This window comes from Phodopus roborovskii, unplaced genomic scaffold (assembly GCF_943737965.1).
Source record: "Phodopus roborovskii unplaced genomic scaffold, PHOROB, whole genome shotgun sequence".
Classification (NCBI taxonomy): domain Eukaryota; kingdom Metazoa; phylum Chordata; class Mammalia; order Rodentia; family Cricetidae; genus Phodopus; species Phodopus roborovskii.
The window spans coordinates 29941838-29959966 of record NW_026126433.1 but is presented as its reverse complement, the minus strand read 5'-3'; the positions used below and the strand labels follow the sequence as shown (position 1 = coordinate 29959966).

The 18129-nt window shown below is 43.4% G+C and overlaps 2 protein-coding genes across 3 annotated transcripts in view; one reads left to right on the top strand and one right to left on the bottom strand.

Annotated features, from left to right (window-relative positions):
* The window catches only part of Astn1 (astrotactin 1), a 304509-nt gene extending 299614 nt beyond the window's left edge, over nt 1–4895 (bottom strand). For both annotated transcript variants that reach the window (XM_051186059.1, XM_051186060.1), the window contains exon 1: nt 4401–4895. In XM_051186059.1, coding sequence (XP_051042016.1) covers nt 4401–4683 — 283 coding nt within the window. In that variant the 5' untranslated portion in view covers nt 4684–4895. The remainder of the gene's footprint in view (nt 1–4400) is intronic.
* Nucleotides 4896–10790: 5895 nt separating this feature from the next.
* Nucleotides 10791–18129, top strand: part of Brinp2 (BMP/retinoic acid inducible neural specific 2) — a 101123-nt gene continuing 93784 nt past the window's right edge. The window contains exon 1 of the mRNA XM_051186058.1: nt 10791–11245. The gene's annotated coding sequence lies outside the window, so the exon portion shown is untranslated. The remainder of the gene's footprint in view (nt 11246–18129) is intronic.

The window sequence follows — 18129 nt, the reverse complement described above, 5'->3', positions numbered from 1 at the left end:
TCCAGCCTCTGTGTGCCAAAAACAAAACAAAACAAAAATGCCTCCAACTAGTAAAGGGCTATGAATAAGAATTCTCAAGTCCTTTATAGCTAAATAAAACTTATAGGGTGCTTCTTGATGGAGTTCACCTTCTGCATCAAGGTTTGTGTGAGGAAACACTAAATGGATAAAGCTGTTGAAGAGACATTTACACACAAAGCATTTCTCTGTATAAAGCAGGTGAGTATGTTTTCTCTATCCTATTCATTGCTAGAAATCCTTTATCTAACTTTGTAAAAAGATTTTGAAAAAAAAATAAAGCATACAGTGAAAGGCATAGAGAAAAGCCTAAATGTCATATATTCTACCCTAAGTTTAAGTGACAGATCTATCCATTATTAACAAAGGGACCCTGAACAATTTATTTATCTTCAATGATCTTCAGTCTTCTCTATTGTTGGAAAGGGTGGCAAGCCAGAGGCTGACACCAGATCTGACTTCATAGCCTGTTCTTTTAAACCACCACATTCGACTGCTTCAGACACTTTTGACAGCATCTTCTATGTGGGTCCCTACAACACCTCTACAGGCTAACTAATTTATCCTTAGGTGTACTTTCTCCCATAAACTCTACAACAGCTAATGCCAAACACAAAGTCATAAGGACAAACAGTCTCTTCACTAAGTTCTACACTTGAAAAGGCTCAAGAGTTGGGTTTGAAGCAGAAGAACATCCTCTTCAGGTGCCATTGGAAATGATAAATATAACCTGTTCCCAGCACAGAAAAGCTGAGCATCCCTCTTCACATTAACCCTGTTTTCAAGGTCAAATATGCCCCCGAAGCAGAAATATCTGCTATTACCAAAGCCAAGACAAGAATTTTTAGTTGAGATGTTAATTTAGTAAACGTTTGGATTCTCCCAAGAGGATAATGTGGCTTATATACCCAAATAGTGTCAGTTAAAAATTACAGCTGCTTTGCAATACTTTAAAATCCTTCACAACCCACCTGAAAGCAGAGGTGTACATTACCTGACTTGGGGTTGCCTGACAACTACTAGAAAGAAAACAATCACAGTAAAATTCATATCTGTGGGAAGGCAGGCAAACTAGAGATTATGGAACCTGACTATAAACATCCAATTCAAAACTCTGGATAACCAAAGAAGATACTACTTAAAGTGTTATCTTACGCTTTTACCACAGTCTGCAACTTCTACCTCAAAGAACAGGAGGCAAAGATACCTTCTACCCTACCACATGGACAGGGTTGATAGCTGAAATGGTTTCTGGAGCCACATATCACATGTCACTGCTTTCTTTGTCAAGTCAGCCCTCTCTGGCTGACCTGTGGAGAGCCATGTCCTACTACTACCCAGAACCACATGCAGTCCCCACCATTCCCATACTGAGGCTCCACTCTAGTCAAGCTAATCTCCATACTAGCCAGGCCATTCCTATGTCCAAGTGTTCATAGTCACCACTATCATCTTAACCTTTCCATGTGACCTAGAATACCTTCAGATTTCCTAGACAAAGCCAAGTCAAATGTAGCTTTTAATATATATATATATATATATTCCTACTCTTTGCAAACAGATATAAAACTGCTCCAGATGACAGTGGCCTGAAGAGGTGTTAGGGAAGGCTTCACACTAAGGTAACATGGGTATAACGTTCACAGGACTGGACAGCTGTGAGCAGGGAAAGGACAGAGAGCCCTCTAGGAAGAAGGAGGCATGTGAAAAAACTTAAAAGAATCCTGAAAACAGCAGCTGATCTGAAAGGATAAGGGGACTTGAAGCATTGGCAGCAAGATCACTTATCAAAGACCCTTGCCTGGAATGAGAAAAGTCTGACTTGATCCTCAGAGAAAAAGAAAGACAACATTTGTTGTTTATTCTCACTTTTTTTCCAGGAGTTATAACACCTGATTTTGGCCAAGGCCCTGCTACATCCATGCTCCATGAAGCCTGCTCCCCTCACAGAAGCATCTCTTTCCTCGGCATTCCTATGTTTGTCAACATCCAAACACACAAGTATCTATGTTCCTGTTGACTAGAGTGTATCTGGGCCATGTGTGTTTAGTTACCTTCTATGTCCTGAGCTTTGTAAATTTGCAGAACTAATGACTGGTAGCTAGTTTGCTTCCAGGGAAGTGTGAGATGAGATCTGTCAGGGATTGTTACTTTCCTCACCATGAGTCTTCAGTTGTAGCACTCAGCACCACAGAAGTCAACTTCAAGAACAGATATCCTTCAGTCTGTCCTCCATGAACTTGGACTCTGCTCATTCTGCTCACTTAGACACTGCTCCTTTGGAAATTCCAGGTCAAAGGGGACAGATACCACCAAATCACTGGTTCTGAGCCTATTTTGGTGACTGAGAGGTTGGAGCACAATCATGTACTTTCTGATTCTGAAGTGAAAGTGTCTGTGCCTCTGTGTAAATGCCTCAGTGCAGTAGGTTACCATAGCAACCCCAACAGGGTGCTGCAGTGGGCAGCTTTGTACAAAGGTTCAAGAAACCCATTTTTGAACATTCTGAGCTTTGGGAATATCACAGTATAGTGCCCCTGGCTTTGGGATTCTTCTTAAGAGAAGTGGAGTTTTGAGTACCTGCTAGCTCAACCTCCCCTTTTCATCCACATATGTCCACCTTTATGCACAGTAAATAATGCATGCAGAACCCCAAGAAGCCTCTTTTGAAACACATAATTCTGCACATTCACTCTTACAAAGCATGGCCAACACAGTGTATTTGCACATCAGCATGACTTCAACACGAACTTTACATCCACTGAATAACTCAACAAATTGTGTGCTGTAAAGAGTAGCACATCCACACTGTTCCTATTTCTAGCCAGCCCCCAGTCTTTATTATGTTATTGGTAATTTTCCTATAGAAAAAATAAAATAATCCATTCATGTGTGTAGGTTGCCTTCAAGGGGTTTAACTGAGTTGCACTCCAGGAACTGTAAATGAACTTTTCATAGGAGCAGGCAATTTTTAAAATTACTTTTCCATGGATGTTCAGGAACAAGGTTTTACTCACCTGCCCCCTAAATGCTCTCAGTGTAAAGACGAATCTTTGTGATAGAAGACCAGGGAGAGAGGTTATAATTTCACCTGTGGCTTCAACCTACACAGGGCCAGCAGGGAACCATATTCATGCAAAGTGAACTTGAGTTTGTAGGATGTTAAGTAAATGTAATAGCATCTTGGGCATGCTCTCTCTATCTCTCTCTCTCTCTCTCTCTCTCTCTCTCTCTCTCTCTCTCTCTCCCTCCCTCCTTCTGGAGGCTGAATTATGGTTATCCTTAACTTCTCTTCTGAACAAAATTAGAATATGTGAAGCATATTGAAAGACTACATATATTGTATTTTGGAGAAATGGACTACACAGTTGGGTGTGGGAAGCATGGGGACACATGGGGCTTCAGATGGAAAAGATGTTACCTAAGTCACATGAGCCTAGCCTGTGATGCTTTGCAAGACTCTGGTAATGAAAACAAAAAGGGTAGAGTCAATGTGAAATAAGATTCAGTATCTGGAGGAATTTTGTGACTGTTAGAAAATTATGAGGAAGAGATCAGAGAGATATAAACAAAGGAAGGAAAAGGCTCTTGCTCAGGGAGGCCATTCTGTATGCATGAATATCTATACCTACCTAAGGAAGTTCAGAGAACAGAGGAAGGCAAAAGTAATAGTTGAGCCATACAGCTGGGCCACTTCCTTAAACAAGAGACTTTAAAGCCTCATGGAGGTGTCTGAATAAAAAGGTTGTTAGATTTAGGCATGGAGGTACAACTTCCCAAGATGAACTCACATAAGAAACTTGTTTGGAAGGACAGGTATCAAAGACCTGGTGACAAATGGGGGACTTTGAATGAGTGAAGATCAGCCCTTGCAGTGAGGCTTACATACCAGCAAGGTGACCACAGAATTCCTGTTCCCAAGGCCTGGGGATAGTAGTGGATGGGTGTGGGTGCCCAAAGGTGTGAAGCAAGGAGCCAACTAAGCATGTGGCATGCAAGCAGGGAGAGAGGCCTATAAGAGTTGGGCTGAAAACTGATGCTGTTCAGATGTGTTCCAGAAAGAAAACTCCCAGCTCAAGGCTGAGGAAGGTTTCAGAGACACTCCAGCAACCTGTTCCTTTGGGACAAGGCAGCTGAGAAGGGGTGAAGGGGTGTCAGGTCTCCGGATAGATGGGATGTAGGGAGACATCAAGTGCTCTAAGGCCAAAGTGCTGGCCTGCAAGTGGGTGTGGAAAGATGTCCAGCAGTGGGGCGGAACCAGGGAGGTAGTGTGGGGGAGGGGAGGTGGCGGCAGCAAGTGGATGTGTGGAGCGGGCCGAGTGGGGGGTGGGGGCGCCGGTCCAGCGCCTCCTCCGGCCTCTTCGACCTCTCCAGGGACTCACCCAGCACGAAGTAGGGTAGCTCCGTGTTCTCTAGGTCGTCCACTACAACCATTTCTCCCGGGAAGTCATTGCGCACAGAAAAGAGGAGCTTGGGTTCGGAGGCCGAGGGACTGTGCATGATGCTCAGGTCGTTCTCTCGCAGGAAGGGCAGTGCTGACACAGTGATGCTCTTCAGCTTGCACTCGAGCTCCTTGGATGGATCCACGTCGCCGGCAGCTGTGGCCAGCACCGCAGCCGGCCCCCAGCAGCAGGCTAACAGGGCGCAGAGCCCGGCTAAAGCCATCTTGAGCCCTGGCCGCCTTTCTCCCAGCACTGCTACGGTGGGGGAGGCAGCGAGCAGGGAGGGAGCAACGAGCAAGCAAGAGAGGCGGGGGAGGTTGGGGAGGCGACACAGAGCTCTGAGAGCCCTGGTCCCCGAAATGAGATGCTTCTCAGAGAGCCCTAGGTTCCAGCGCTGAGGTCTGAAGAGCCTAGCTCTTTGTTTCCCGGAGCTGCTTGTCTGGGGAAGGAAAAAGGGGGTTTGGGGGGGGGGAGAAAAAGGGAAGGAAGGATGTTGGGAGGAAAGAGAAAGAGGGTTGGGGATTCTAGGGAATCAGGTCAGCCCCCAGCTGGCTGATGATGCTCCTGCCTCTCTCCTCCTTTCCATCCCCCAGGCTCTTAGTTATTAACTACCTGATCTGCATTCTCAGAACTGCGTCTTTGTAATGCAAAAATATCTCCTGTGGCAGCACCATCCAAATGGCTTGGGAAAAGGCATACACTGGCACACACCTTAAAGGGTTCTTCTTCAAAGCAGGTGGAGGGGAACAAGGGGTGCCATTCTAAATAAAAATGCACATTCTTAAGGTTTTTTTTTTTTAAATGTGGTTTCTTCTATAAGCAACTTCTTAGTTGGATTTGTCTGCTGGATTAAGGGATTAAGAGGGTGTTGCGATAAATAATTGCACATGTATACATTTTGACCCAATTTGGACTTTGCAGAATATTTAATGATAACATTTACAATATTGATATAGATAGAACAATTGAAAAAGGGTGAACAACAAAGAAGGAAGTCAAGGTAACTCATTCCATCAAGCAAGACAGAACTTTCACTTGCAATTTATGCATTTCGCTTCTGTCACAACCATTATGTACAATAAGCAATAAAAAGATGATGGGACCCTGTGGTTGATAGGAAGAGCAGACTTAGCTCAAAGAAATGATAAGCATTTAATTTCAGAAAATTCAGTAAATAGAATGGAGCAGAGAGGATACATGAGAACTAAAGTTTCTCAGTAATCCTAATCAGTAGGAAAGTAACGAAAGAATAATGCAGGTTGTGGTCAAGATCAATGAAAACTCTGTTGAGAAAACAGCAAAGTAGATTTAACCCACCCCTATGCATTAGGAACAATAGCATCACCACCATCCAGAGTTCATGTAAAGCCTGCTTCCTCTAGAGCAGGGTGCTGTCATTAAATGCTGATAAGCAAAAATTTTGGAACACTGGCATCTGATATTTGCCTGGATCCGCACATGATAAGTAATGACTTACTTCAAAAGCACACCTTACCAACATAGCCTGTTAAGTACTAATTCAAACATCAGGGGCTGGAAGACTGAGTTTAGCTCAGTTCCTACTCTAGAAATGTAATTTGCCACCTTTTCATATAGGGCCCCAGCTTTGAAACAATTGCTGTCCCAACCTACTCAGTGTAACTTATTGATGAATGCAAATGTGTGCCCTTTAAAAGACAAAGATATGTGCCAGGAATTCTACAAGATTAATATAATTGAATAATTCAATCTAGTTGAACCAGCCATGTTTAAGGTCACATTTAAAGAGTGGCAGGGAAAAAGAAAAAGAATTGATGAATTGAGGTATGTTTTGTTCCTAAACTTGACATATCCGAAAACTAATGCAAGATATATTAGCACATTTCATTGTGAACTACTGAAAAAAAGCTATATCAGCAGCTAGTGTGCTTTCCAGCCAACTTCATTGCTCCCATAATGGTGTCTAAAGAGCTTCATGAAATCATTTCCTCTTCTCCAGCATAGAACAAAAGCATGATACATAGATGGAAAAGTGATTTGACATGGAATAAACTAAGGCCAGGAAGCAGAAATAGCCCTAGAATGTGAAAAATGGCATACAACTATCATATTATCTCTTTGTCTAATGGCCTATTTAACAGATGAGGAAGCTAAGGCCAACAGAATAGCCAAGTGCAACTAAATCACAAACAGTATTTCATAGATGACAGCAACTCATTCAGCAAACACAGGTTACCTACCTTTTGGGGGCATTCAATATAGGATGGGCAGAGAATAGGCCTATTTTTGAATAGTATGTAACCTACTATAAATTTTGAGTGTTCCTGATTTTGAAAAGACCAAGTGATGTGTTGGAAAGCACAAGTGACACACCATAGGATTGCTTCCCCCAAGTCACTATGGGATCTTCTTAAAATGTTAAAGTTGGGATTGTTAGATGCTGACATCTGGATTTCTTTTATGATGTCAATTTCCACAGAAGAGTTTAGTAATAGAGGGTATGGCAACAAAAGAACAACATATTTTGCCCAAGACACTTGGTTCCCACAAACACATGGATACAGTTTCATACCTAGAAATGAGGATAGACATTGCAGTTCACAGAAACCAGACAATATCTCTTGTGCAACTTCTTACATTTAAGTGGGATGAGGAGATGTGGGCTTGATTCAGCTTTTGCTCTTGTGTAGAGTCAATGTGCTGTAGCAAAACAACAGCTGTGTTTCAAGTATGTGCCTTCATACTTTTCCTTTGGAATGAAATTTGAACTGTATTTGTCTTTAGTTTGTTTTGTTTTGTTTGTTTGTTTGTTGTTGTTGTTTTTAATAGAATAAGTTCAAGCGTCTCTATCCACATCCCACGCCATAGACAGCACACATGATGCAAGTACTTACACTATTTAAAACTACAAAATACCAAGTTTTGTTAGTTGTAAGCCTAACATTTCTCCTGAGGTCCATTGTTGTATATTTAAATGTCAGTGGCCTCTTTCCTTGACTCTTATAATACCTTTTTGATTGCTTCCATTATCAGCCAGTTCTGTACCCAACAGTTACCAGAAATTCATGAACTCTTTTTTCCTTCCATTGCAGCTTTTCTACAAATTTCTGTAGTTTGGAAATTTAAAGAATTTCCCAATTCTTTCACTATTTATCCCTCTAGACTGCTTGTTCACTGTGCTGTAGCTCCTTCCCTGATCATCACCTTCCCCAAATATGTGTCCACACACATACACACCAATGAAAATAAAGCCCACATCCAATTTTCACTCTCCCCCCGCCCCATTCCCTTCTGTTCATATGATATACAGTGATGTTCATTCTTCAGGTTACCCAAACTCCTCAGATGAACCTCCAGCCTCATGTGGAAGTGAGAAATTCCATCACTTCCTGTTCCCTTAGCTCCAATCACTGAGCATGTACACATGTACACACACACACACACACACACACACACACACACACACATTCAGTGCTGACACTGAATTTAGTGTCTTGGAATGTTTTTATTATAGTTTTTAAATAAGAACTCTGATATATAATAATAATAGTAATTCATAATATGTATGGTGTTTGTGAAAAAGAAATGAACGTATATACGCAAAGGATCCCGCACATTCAGACATTTAGTCATTTAATGGTGATAACCCTCACCATTGTCACTACTTATATAACAGTTTCAGACAGGAAGTAGACTTTTGAATCATTGCCACATAAATTTCTCCACTATAAATATAAAAAGTAAATTTAGTGATTTATATTCCTTGATGTTTATCCAGAAGAAATGTTGGCCAGTGTGCACCAACAGATAAATGCCAGAACATTATGAGCAGGTTCTCTAATAGTAATATATTAAAATGTAGAACCAACACAGTAATGAGTGAAAGAAATAAGGTACAGACCACTATATTCACTAATATTATGTATTTTCAAAACTTAAGAGCAAGTACCATTCTTTGGGAATGAGCTTTAAAATTGCAGTTCTCTTTGAGTGAGGATAAGATTTTGACTAAGCAGCAACAATCATTTATTTGCTTTTTTGTAATGTTGGAAATGGTGTGAATGTGGTTACATCAATGCATACACATTAATCAGATGAACTCATGTTAAGTTTTTAATGTGTGTTTTTCCTCATTAAAATAGCATTGGGTTTAAGTGACCGCAGAAGAAAGCACAGCCATGTTTTTTTATTTTCATGTGATCAGACCCTAACCCAGCCCAAAGATCAGGGCACTTTGGTCTTTTATGGATATGAATTACATTTGTTGTACCATTCATCCATTTTCTCACTTCCTCAAGTTATTTCACAAGAATACCAACCTCCAATGTGTTTTCACTTGGGCCAGGTTCAGTTGGCCTCTGTCTGGGAATTTCGGGGAAACCAGCTGTGCAGGGCAGAAGCAGTTAAATTCTCAATGTTTTACCACAATATTTTATTCTAGTTGATTGAAGATATTGGAACTCCACAGGACCACCATTCTCTGGCATGTTTTATAGCTTAGAAACCTGCAGCATGAAGGAATAACTTAACTAGGATGCAGAGGAGGAAGCAAGTGGAAGTAGGAATGAGGGTTTTAGGCAAGATGGGGTTTCTCAGAGTCCCTCACCCATTCAGAACATCTGGCTAACAGACACTTTTTAGCTAACCCAGATATATACTGCTTTAGCACACATTAAGCTTCTGAACTCTTCTTTCTAATTCTTTATAAAAATGATCTCTAATGTTGCTCTTAACTCAAGGAAACGAAATTCAAACACCTTTTTCCCTTTCTAACTTTTTTTTCTCTATATAGCCCCTCATCACATGACTTAATGGAAATCCCCCCACACATCTCCTTGGCAGTTTCAACCTCCAGCTCTTCTATTGAAGTGGATGATTCTGCAACAATGACTCTTCCCTACTCTCGCCGAAATTTAGTGTAGTGCACCAGTTAATAGCATGCATTTCGGCTTCACACTTTTATTAGAATATCAAAAATATATTATTCACACCCTTCAACTCAAAGTTAATATTTTTATCCCTCGTTCTTCCCTCCCTCTCTCACCATCCCCTGCCCCTCGATTCACAGGCTCAGCAACAGCACCTGCTTCACAGAAACAAGGCTGGTCCTGTTCTCCTTTCTCTAGTCTTCCTTTGGGGGGGGGAACGAGCCCCTCTTCCTGATACCCACTGGAGTGAAAGGAGATACACAGAAGAAAAACATCACAGGCAAAACAATTCCCTTCTTTTGGACCCAGGGCATTTTAAATGTCTCCCCAGAACCCTCAAGTTCTCTACTTTGTCATTGTCTCAACAGTTCTGGTGTGGGGGCGAGAGGTGTCTCACTTTAGCTGTCCAGCCATTCTAAGGCTCTGCCTAGTCATCTTACAAACTCCTGTAGTCTTATGCTCCCTCTTTCCCATGGATCTCTGGTGTGTGTGTGTGTGTGTGTGTGTGTGTGTGTGTGTGTGTGTGTGTGTGTGTAGGCACGCGCGGTAGTGGTAATTCTCACTTGGGGGCTCACTTCTAATTAAGTAATTCTGGAGGCTTAAAAAGCACAGAACAACCAAATGAAACCTCAGATTAGAAGGAAAATGGATCAAATGGGTCCCCATCTCTGGGAGTTCTGGTTAAGCAAGCAAAGAAAATGGGCTGGGACAAATGATTATTGTAACTCGCAAGATTAGAGAAAATGTAATTAATTCCCCGTCTACTTCCTGTTCCTCAGGCTTTTGACACTCCAACCCTCACTCCCAATCCCACACTCAGTCACGAATTTATCCAATGCTTCCTTATCCTCGATGGGGGGGAGGGAGGAGCAGGGGGAAGAAAAAGAAAAAGTCGCTGCTGCAAAGCTGTGAGGGTTAGGAGAGCTGGTACCCCAAGCCAGCTAACCAAAGGAGATTGCCGGTAGGCCTCAGAACCCGCCCCCTGCCAGGCAGCCCAGCCAATGGGCACCTGTGAGGAGTGTGGCGCAGAGTCCTATTGGCTGCCAACCTACGTGTATAAGAAAGAACGAGAGAGGCAGGCAGGGCAGCATTGTTATCTTAAGACACTCATCTGGTGTCTGAGTCTGCAGGTGACACTGGTTAGGTACGGAGTGCAGAGTCGGAGTGGGGACGCGCCGGGCTGCAGCCTTAGGATGGAATCCGCCTGCCTGCGGAGCGCCTCGGGGCTCATCCTGCAGTTCCTCCGCTGAGCTCGGAGGATTCGGGAGGACTTGGGAAATGCACCTGCCGCGCGCTCCGAGGACACCGGCTGGTCCTCAGGCAGCCGAAGGAGCCCAGACGCCCGAGGAACGGTTTCTGCCCATGTGCAAGGCACAGATTTCGGATGATAGGGTGGGCGAGTCTCTTTAGAGTTGCTGGGAGAAAAGGCAAGATTTTGGTTTCACCTCGATCAAGGGACCGGGGACTCCTCAGTTGGCTTCCCACTTTCCTCATCTCTCTCACGCTGCGTGCGACCCAGCCTAGCACTGATCCCACTTCACATATGCTGTGGGTGCTTGGGATGCTCGCCGCTCCGCGGCAAGGCAGCAGGCAAGTGGTCTAACCGCCGCGGCGGCGGTGGCGGTGGCAGCGGCAACAGCAAAGCCCAGAGCAGGAGAATTTGAAAAGCGACATCCGTTCCCTCGCTCGAGCGGAGGGGGAGGTTTTCGCATTTCCCCAAAGGAGAAAGAGCCACAAGAAATCATGAAGTAAAAACTTTGGAAGACTGCCACTGGAGATGTTGCACAAAAATCGGGCATCTTTTAGGAGTCTCCTCGCAGTCCTTGGTCGTTTGGAGAGCAGCTGATACAGCAAGAAGGGCTTTTGCAAGGATTCAAGGTAATGGTGCAGGGGGTCGTGGGTTTTCTGTATCCTCTTTCGTTGTAATTTTGACGAGTCCTCATCCAACCCTCTGGTCTGGTGCCTGGCAATTGCAAGCAAAAGGAATAATTCCCATTGCTTCCCTTAGTTTCGTCAGGTGGAGCATAGCAGTGGACTTTAGGTTTGAGCTCACTCTGGTTTTGCCTCCTGGTGTCGCATGGCTGTCACAGAGCTCGGGCACTCTGCCTGACCTATATTGTTTTTTCCTGGTTTAAGTCCTTAAAGTTAGTGCAACTCCCATTAGCTTTGGAAAATTCATTCGGGTTCCATAATTGCAGAGGATGACAAGGACTTTTGCTTGCCTAGCTGATGCTAGAGAGACCTGCAAAAGGTTCGCTCTATTTGGGGAGGACCCTGAAGACCTGGTATTGCATTGTACAATATATCGGTGTTCACATGTTCTTAAAGCCCTGTAGCATGCTTTAGAGGCCGGTCTGTTTCTTCCATGGAAGTGTAACCAGGAACAAAAATAATTCCTAAGAGTGAACCCTATAGTCTCCCTTGAGTGATATAGCAGAAGCCCCAATTGATTGGGTTGATCCTAGTAGTGCACTGGAGACACTAAGGGGGTGGGGTGGGGTGTTGCTGTGCTGAAAGGAAGGGTCTACTGATACTATCTATCAGAATGCTCTCCCTGTTCATACACAGTTGAATGTTGCCTGTGGGGTGTGTGTGTGTGTGTGTGTGTGTGTGTGTGTGTGTGTGTATGTTCACAGCTGTATGCAGGAAGCTGGCTGCTCACAGAAACACTAAGCATGCATGTGAGTCCCTGCCCAGGCCATGGATGCCTATAGTGTTCCTGCCCAAAGGAGAATGAACTTAGGCACTGCTGTTCTAGCCCAGAGGAGTTCTCTCTTCACCAAGCAGTCCTTTGGCATGGTACATATTTATCCAGGGTATATAGACTTAAGCCAAATATTAACTAACAATCAGCTGGATGCACTGTAACGTGATTGAGCAAACCTCTCTGTAAAGAACCATATGTGTGCTTTCCCCTGTCCTGGGAGCAGGTTGCCCTGAGTAGGAACAAATATGCTAAGAGAATAACAATTTAAAAAGATAATCTGGACCTTAATCTACAAGGACAGTGATATATTAGCCTAGGCCAATCAGAAGAATTAAATGTACACTATTAGTTAAGTGTTTCTCCCCTAGGTGTTTCCTAAACATGTGCATGGTTTTACCTTTCCTTTCCTCATCCCACATCCATGCTCTTAGAAGATGTGCAATCCCAGTATTAACCAGGCAGCTAAAGGATTCTACTAAATCCCCTGGGGGGCAGTCTGATGACATCAGGCAACAGCTAAAGTGATGTTAGAGTTGAGCTGGTGCTCTCCCTATTGATTTCATACAGTTGTATGCATGATATTTGTTTGTGATATGACCCTCTGGAGTTCCTTCTCACCTAGACTGAGTTGCTATGTACCCTTGAGAGCATGACCAAGCAATGCTGCCACGGTGATCCTCTCATACCAGTATCTTAGCTGCCACATACTCTGGGGGAAGGTGCACACTTTGCCTCTCTGAGGAAGAATATGATTCGAAAAGATGCAGAGTAAGGATGCTGTGTTGAGGGTAAGAGAGCAAAGGTCAGACAGAGTCTTCACTGCTGGGAAGCAGCTTGTTTTTAAAGGGGTTGACAGCTAGGCTGTAGCCATGGGGAAGACAGAAGCACTCTTGACTCTCACTTCTCTCTCTCCTCACCCCCCAAAGAAAACCTAAACAAAACAAAACAAACAAACAGAGCTGGCTTTCCTCTCTCAGAATGGAGTGAGTGGTATGTGCTACAGGGTGGAAACAAGAAAGAGTGAGGAAGTTAAGAGCTGGGAAGGACAGAAGGACCCTATCCTCCTTATGTTGGCCTGGTTTTCAGGATGGGAAATATCTTCTCTTCTTGGACCTCAAGATCCCCTTCTGAGTATTCCTATCTGGCCTCTCAATGACAGGTTGTTTACCCAGCAAAGTCAGAGGGCACAGAACATCCCTGCGTCATCAACAACTCCTGATCCCCTTCCCCAAGGTACAGGCTAGCACCTGGGGAGTACCACCTATAACCTATCCCTCTGAGAGCATGCTCCAGAATCCCTCTTCACTCACAAACAAGAGGTAATCTAAGGGACTGGAGATGGTGTATGGGCATTGGAATGCTCAGTGTTCAGGTTCCTGGCTGGTGTTTAAACAAACACAATGTTTATTATTTCTGGAGATTCAGTTCTTTCCCTTAAATAATAAGTCCTTGCATACATTTTATAATGGCCTCCCTTCCCAAGGAGCTGGGAAGACTTACAGAAGTCTTCTAAATAATCCTTGCATGGCTTATTGTCTTATTTGTCTTTGATTACCCTAAGATGCAGAGGTAAATGGTTTCAGCCTCCTCTTTTGGAAAGGGTAGAACGGAGCACCCCAAACAGAGATCTGTCGTACCTCGGTCACACAGCAGTAAAGAATGTCATGGATGGGTCTGGGTCTCACTACTTCTTCACCAGCCTCAGTCCCTATGGGCTTCTGTTAAGGCCTTATTTCACCTCTGTGATTGGGCCCTGACTTGGTTACTTTATACTTTACAAGGCTGGTAGGCTGTGGTGTGATTTGGGGCTCCTCCTCTGGAACATCAGTATAGTGAGGGACAAAAACCCTAGAAAACTTCATCTTCCATGAGTCTGTAGTCTAATTGGGAAAATAGGCTTTTATGTGGTAAAAGGTACATGATGGTGTAAGTTCTAAACAGAAGCTCAATACAAGAGAAGTCAAAAGGCTGTCCTTATTAATTGACAATTGATCTTCACTGATAATAAGAGCTATCAGTATTCCAAGAAAGGAGAGATAGAATTGAGCTTTGAGAGTTGGGGTGGAATATTTTGGGGCAGGCAGAGGGAATGAAGAGTTCCAGTTGATAGAGAAACTCACTGTGGCATAGGTAAGAGGCTGGAAATGTCATGGTTTGCATGATTTTTAGGGCCACTTCTCTTGCAAACTGGAAAGCCTACATATCTGAGTTAATTATACTAAACATGTATGGCATAGAAGAAGTTGGTCCAAGACCCCAGTCAGAGGGTTTTGAAATACTGGGAATCTCATTACGCATCAAAAAATGTTACCTGGCCTTCCATCTACTCTCAGGTCTAATCCACATACAATGGGAAAAGCATTACTCAAGGTCAGAGAGTCCATCCACTTCATATCCAAAAATTTGAATAAGGATATTGGGGAAAGCAGGCAAATTTCAAGAGAACATGAGAAAAATCTTATATGTTAGAATCAGAATCTCTTAAGAGAGAGCTTTGATTTTTCCTCCATTTCCTATTTCTCCACCCAAATGTCCCTCTTGGGGTTTACTGGGAGCCGGCAAAATGCCAAAGCCCTTAGGCATTTAGCATTGAGCAGAAGATTTTCAATCTTAAGATTCTTGAGCATGCCCATGTACATAACCTCTTGTCTCCTCTTCTCTTCCTCTTTTAATAAAACATATGCTGTAGCAGTCACAAAGGAAGAGACCACAAAAAAGCAGGAGGGGGTGGGGAGTGGTACTGCCCGCAGCTGTGCCACGAGGTACTGATTGCTCAGCAGAGCAAGGAAGGGGAGAAGCATAGTGTCAGCCTGGGCAGTGCCAAGGGAAGTCTAGGGGCTGTTGCTCTCTACCAGAAGTCTCCAGCCAGCTAGACATACACACATGTTCTCGAAGTCAGCCTCTCTCCCAGAGAACAGGTCAAGAACAGCATAGGTCCTGTGAGATAACCAGCTACACAGCGATCTTGGTCTTCTCTTGGCTTGAAGCATCATGCAGGCTGCATGTCACTGCATGAATGGCTCCATTCCTAGAGTACAGAAAGCTTCCACTGAGTGTGAGAAGAGAATGACTTGCCACAATTCACACCATAACTTCTGTGAGGTTTGGAGGAAATGCTCTAGGAGCCCTGGTCTCTTTTTGCACTTTGACCCAGGAATGCAATCGGGGACAGGATCTTAAGAGACATTTTAACTCTCTCTTGAAGATCCTACCCTTAACTCTGCTGTCAGCACCCCTTTGCTAATGAGCATGTAGATGGAGTGTGAGTAGGGCATCGTCTCTCTTTCCTTGTAGAAACATCACTGCCACTTTGGGGTTGAGGCAGAGCCCAAGGCGCATGATGTATGGTTCATAGTGTTGGAAGAAACCCTATTCTGTTTGGCAGGAAAGTATCAGAAGGCTTAGTTATGAAGGCCGCAATGGGCTAGCCTTCTCTGAACAGGTTGATCCTCTTTAAATTGTCAATCCATTATGCAGAGGAATGTAGAACACTATCACTGCAACCTGTGGATCTTCAGTGGCTGGCCCTGTCCCATTATTTATTTTTCTGAAACTCACTTGCAATGCTAAAACATCTGAGTTCCTGGCCTGAGTAGAGTGGGGAACCATTACAGGCAGAATCTATCTAAGAACTCTGCTTAGATAGGTAGCTCAGGAGCTCTTGAAATGTGTGACAGGATTATAAAATGCAAGTTGGAGTGTAAAGACTTACTTTAAAAAACCATGTAAGGGGCTGGGTATGTGACTCAGTTGATAATACTTCTTGTCTAGCATGTTCAAAGCCCTGGTTTTTATCCCTGGCATCACAGAAATCATACATGGTGATACACACCTGTTAACCCTACTGCTTAGGAGGTGGAAGGAGGAGGAACAGAAGTTCAGGATCATTCTCTACTATACAAAGAGTAGGAGGCCTACAAGGAATACAGAAGACCCTGTTTCAAAGAACAAAACACCCACATGCACAAATGAAAGCAATGTAAAACTATCACTAGTTGTACACTGATCTTAGGTTAAAGTGATATAACATTTCAGATATGGTGGGTTAAATAAGATCCTGTTAGTTTTGTTCATTTCTTTTTTAGTTTTTAATATAGGTACCAGAAAGTTAGATTTATCTGTGGCAGGCATTGCATTTCTTTTAGACTGTGCTGGCCAGGCCGTGCAGAATAGTGGCAGGTTAATGGGGGAATAAAAGGGCAAATCTTGAGACAGGAGGAGCCGGAGACATAAAAAGAAAGAGAACATGGAGGGAGAGGTCAAGAGCAGCCCAGAGGGAGCCTGTGGTCATGTATTTCTGAAATTTAAAAGCAATGGACACAAATAGCTTACATGGCCTATATTTATTTGAGGAGGAACCCAGCTAACTGTGACTCAGCCCACCGGAAGTCTTTGCAAAGAAAGCAGCTCTCAGCTTACAAGCCCAGAGCAAGTTGGTGAGAGGCCTCATGCTTTTACCCTTTTTCTTCTTCCTTTTTCTTTTAAAGTCATGTTGGTAGAAATAACTGAGTGAGCGATCTCTTCCAAAGTATCCCCTTCTCTCTTATCTCTACTACCTTCATTTCACATAACCGACATGTTTTAGTGTGGTAGGGGGAAAGAAGAAACACCACTATGTTTTAAAGATTATGTATCAAGCTAGCAATTAAAATGAGAAGACATGAGATTAAATTTTATTTGCTAATCACAGATTGGAATACTATAAACCCTCCATTATTATTATGCTCTCGTTGTTCATCATTGATGTAAGGTTTGGACATGCCTAGAACTTGTCATTTTTCCTTAGCCTTCTATCATTTGTGAAAATGTTTTCCCAAACTATATTTTCACCTGATTCATACGACAACCCTGCGGGACAATTATTATCTCCCTCCTATGTCTTCCATGATCTATTTCCAAATTACCCTTATGACTATATTTTTGATTCTTCTCTTTGTATGTTAATTTTTCAGTCTTGCTTGCAGTTCTTAACTGTGGATCATGTGAAAGAGGCATTGTACCTCTCACAGCCTTGTCTCAGCACCTATAAACACAATTGTGTCCCCTCTCTTTGGGGTCTGTTCAATGTGAAAGAAGGCAGAGTGCCAAATATTGCTTCAGTACATTGTAGACATTCAAAAAATGTTATACCCATTTCCTGCCAAAGATCTCTGGATTGATATCTTCATGGCTTGATTATGCCAAACTAGACTTGTAGTCATTTCTTTCCCCAGATACCTGCCTCAGTAAATGACATAATCAGATCTCTAGAGACATGATAAAGAAATGTGAAGCTGGGCTTAATTGAACACATCAGTAATCCTGGCACTGGGGAGGGGGAAGCAGAGGGTCAATGAAAATTCAAGGCCAACCTCTTCTACACAGTGAGCTCCATGCCAGACAAGGCTAGCAAGACTTTGCTTCACAAAACAAAGGTTAGGGAGATGCTTAGTTGGGTAAGAGAGCTTGCTTTGCAGGTTTGAGGACCTGAGTTCAAATCCTAAGCATCAATTAAAAAAAAAAAAAAAAAAAAAACGAACAGCCAAAACCAATCCGGCATAGCTGCATGTGTCTAAAAATGCAATGTTGGGGAAGGAAGATATGTAGATATGGAAGGCTCTTAAACCAGCCAGCTCATCTGAACTGACAAGCTTCTGGTTGAGTAAGAGACCCTGTCTCAAGGCAATAAAGCAGGGAGAGATACAGGAAGATATTAGACATCCTGTTCTGGATCTCTGTGTGTGAACTTGTGGGCCTGCATACCCCTCCATTCACATGTATGCACCACATGTACCTACAACATCACACACACACACACACACACACACACACACACACACACACACCAACAACAACAAAACAAAAAGGCTAATGATACTGGTTGTTTCCTTTCTCTCACTGCTCCCCACCTACAACCAATCCATCAGCAACCCTGGAAAATGTGTGCCTCTAGTGTTGTCTGGAAACCTCATTCTCCTGTCACCCCTCCTTCCTCTCTCTGGAGTCAGAGGCTCATCTCTTCTTGCCTGGGCCTTCCTACATTTGCTCTCCCTGTTTCCTGCCTGGAGGGCTAGCC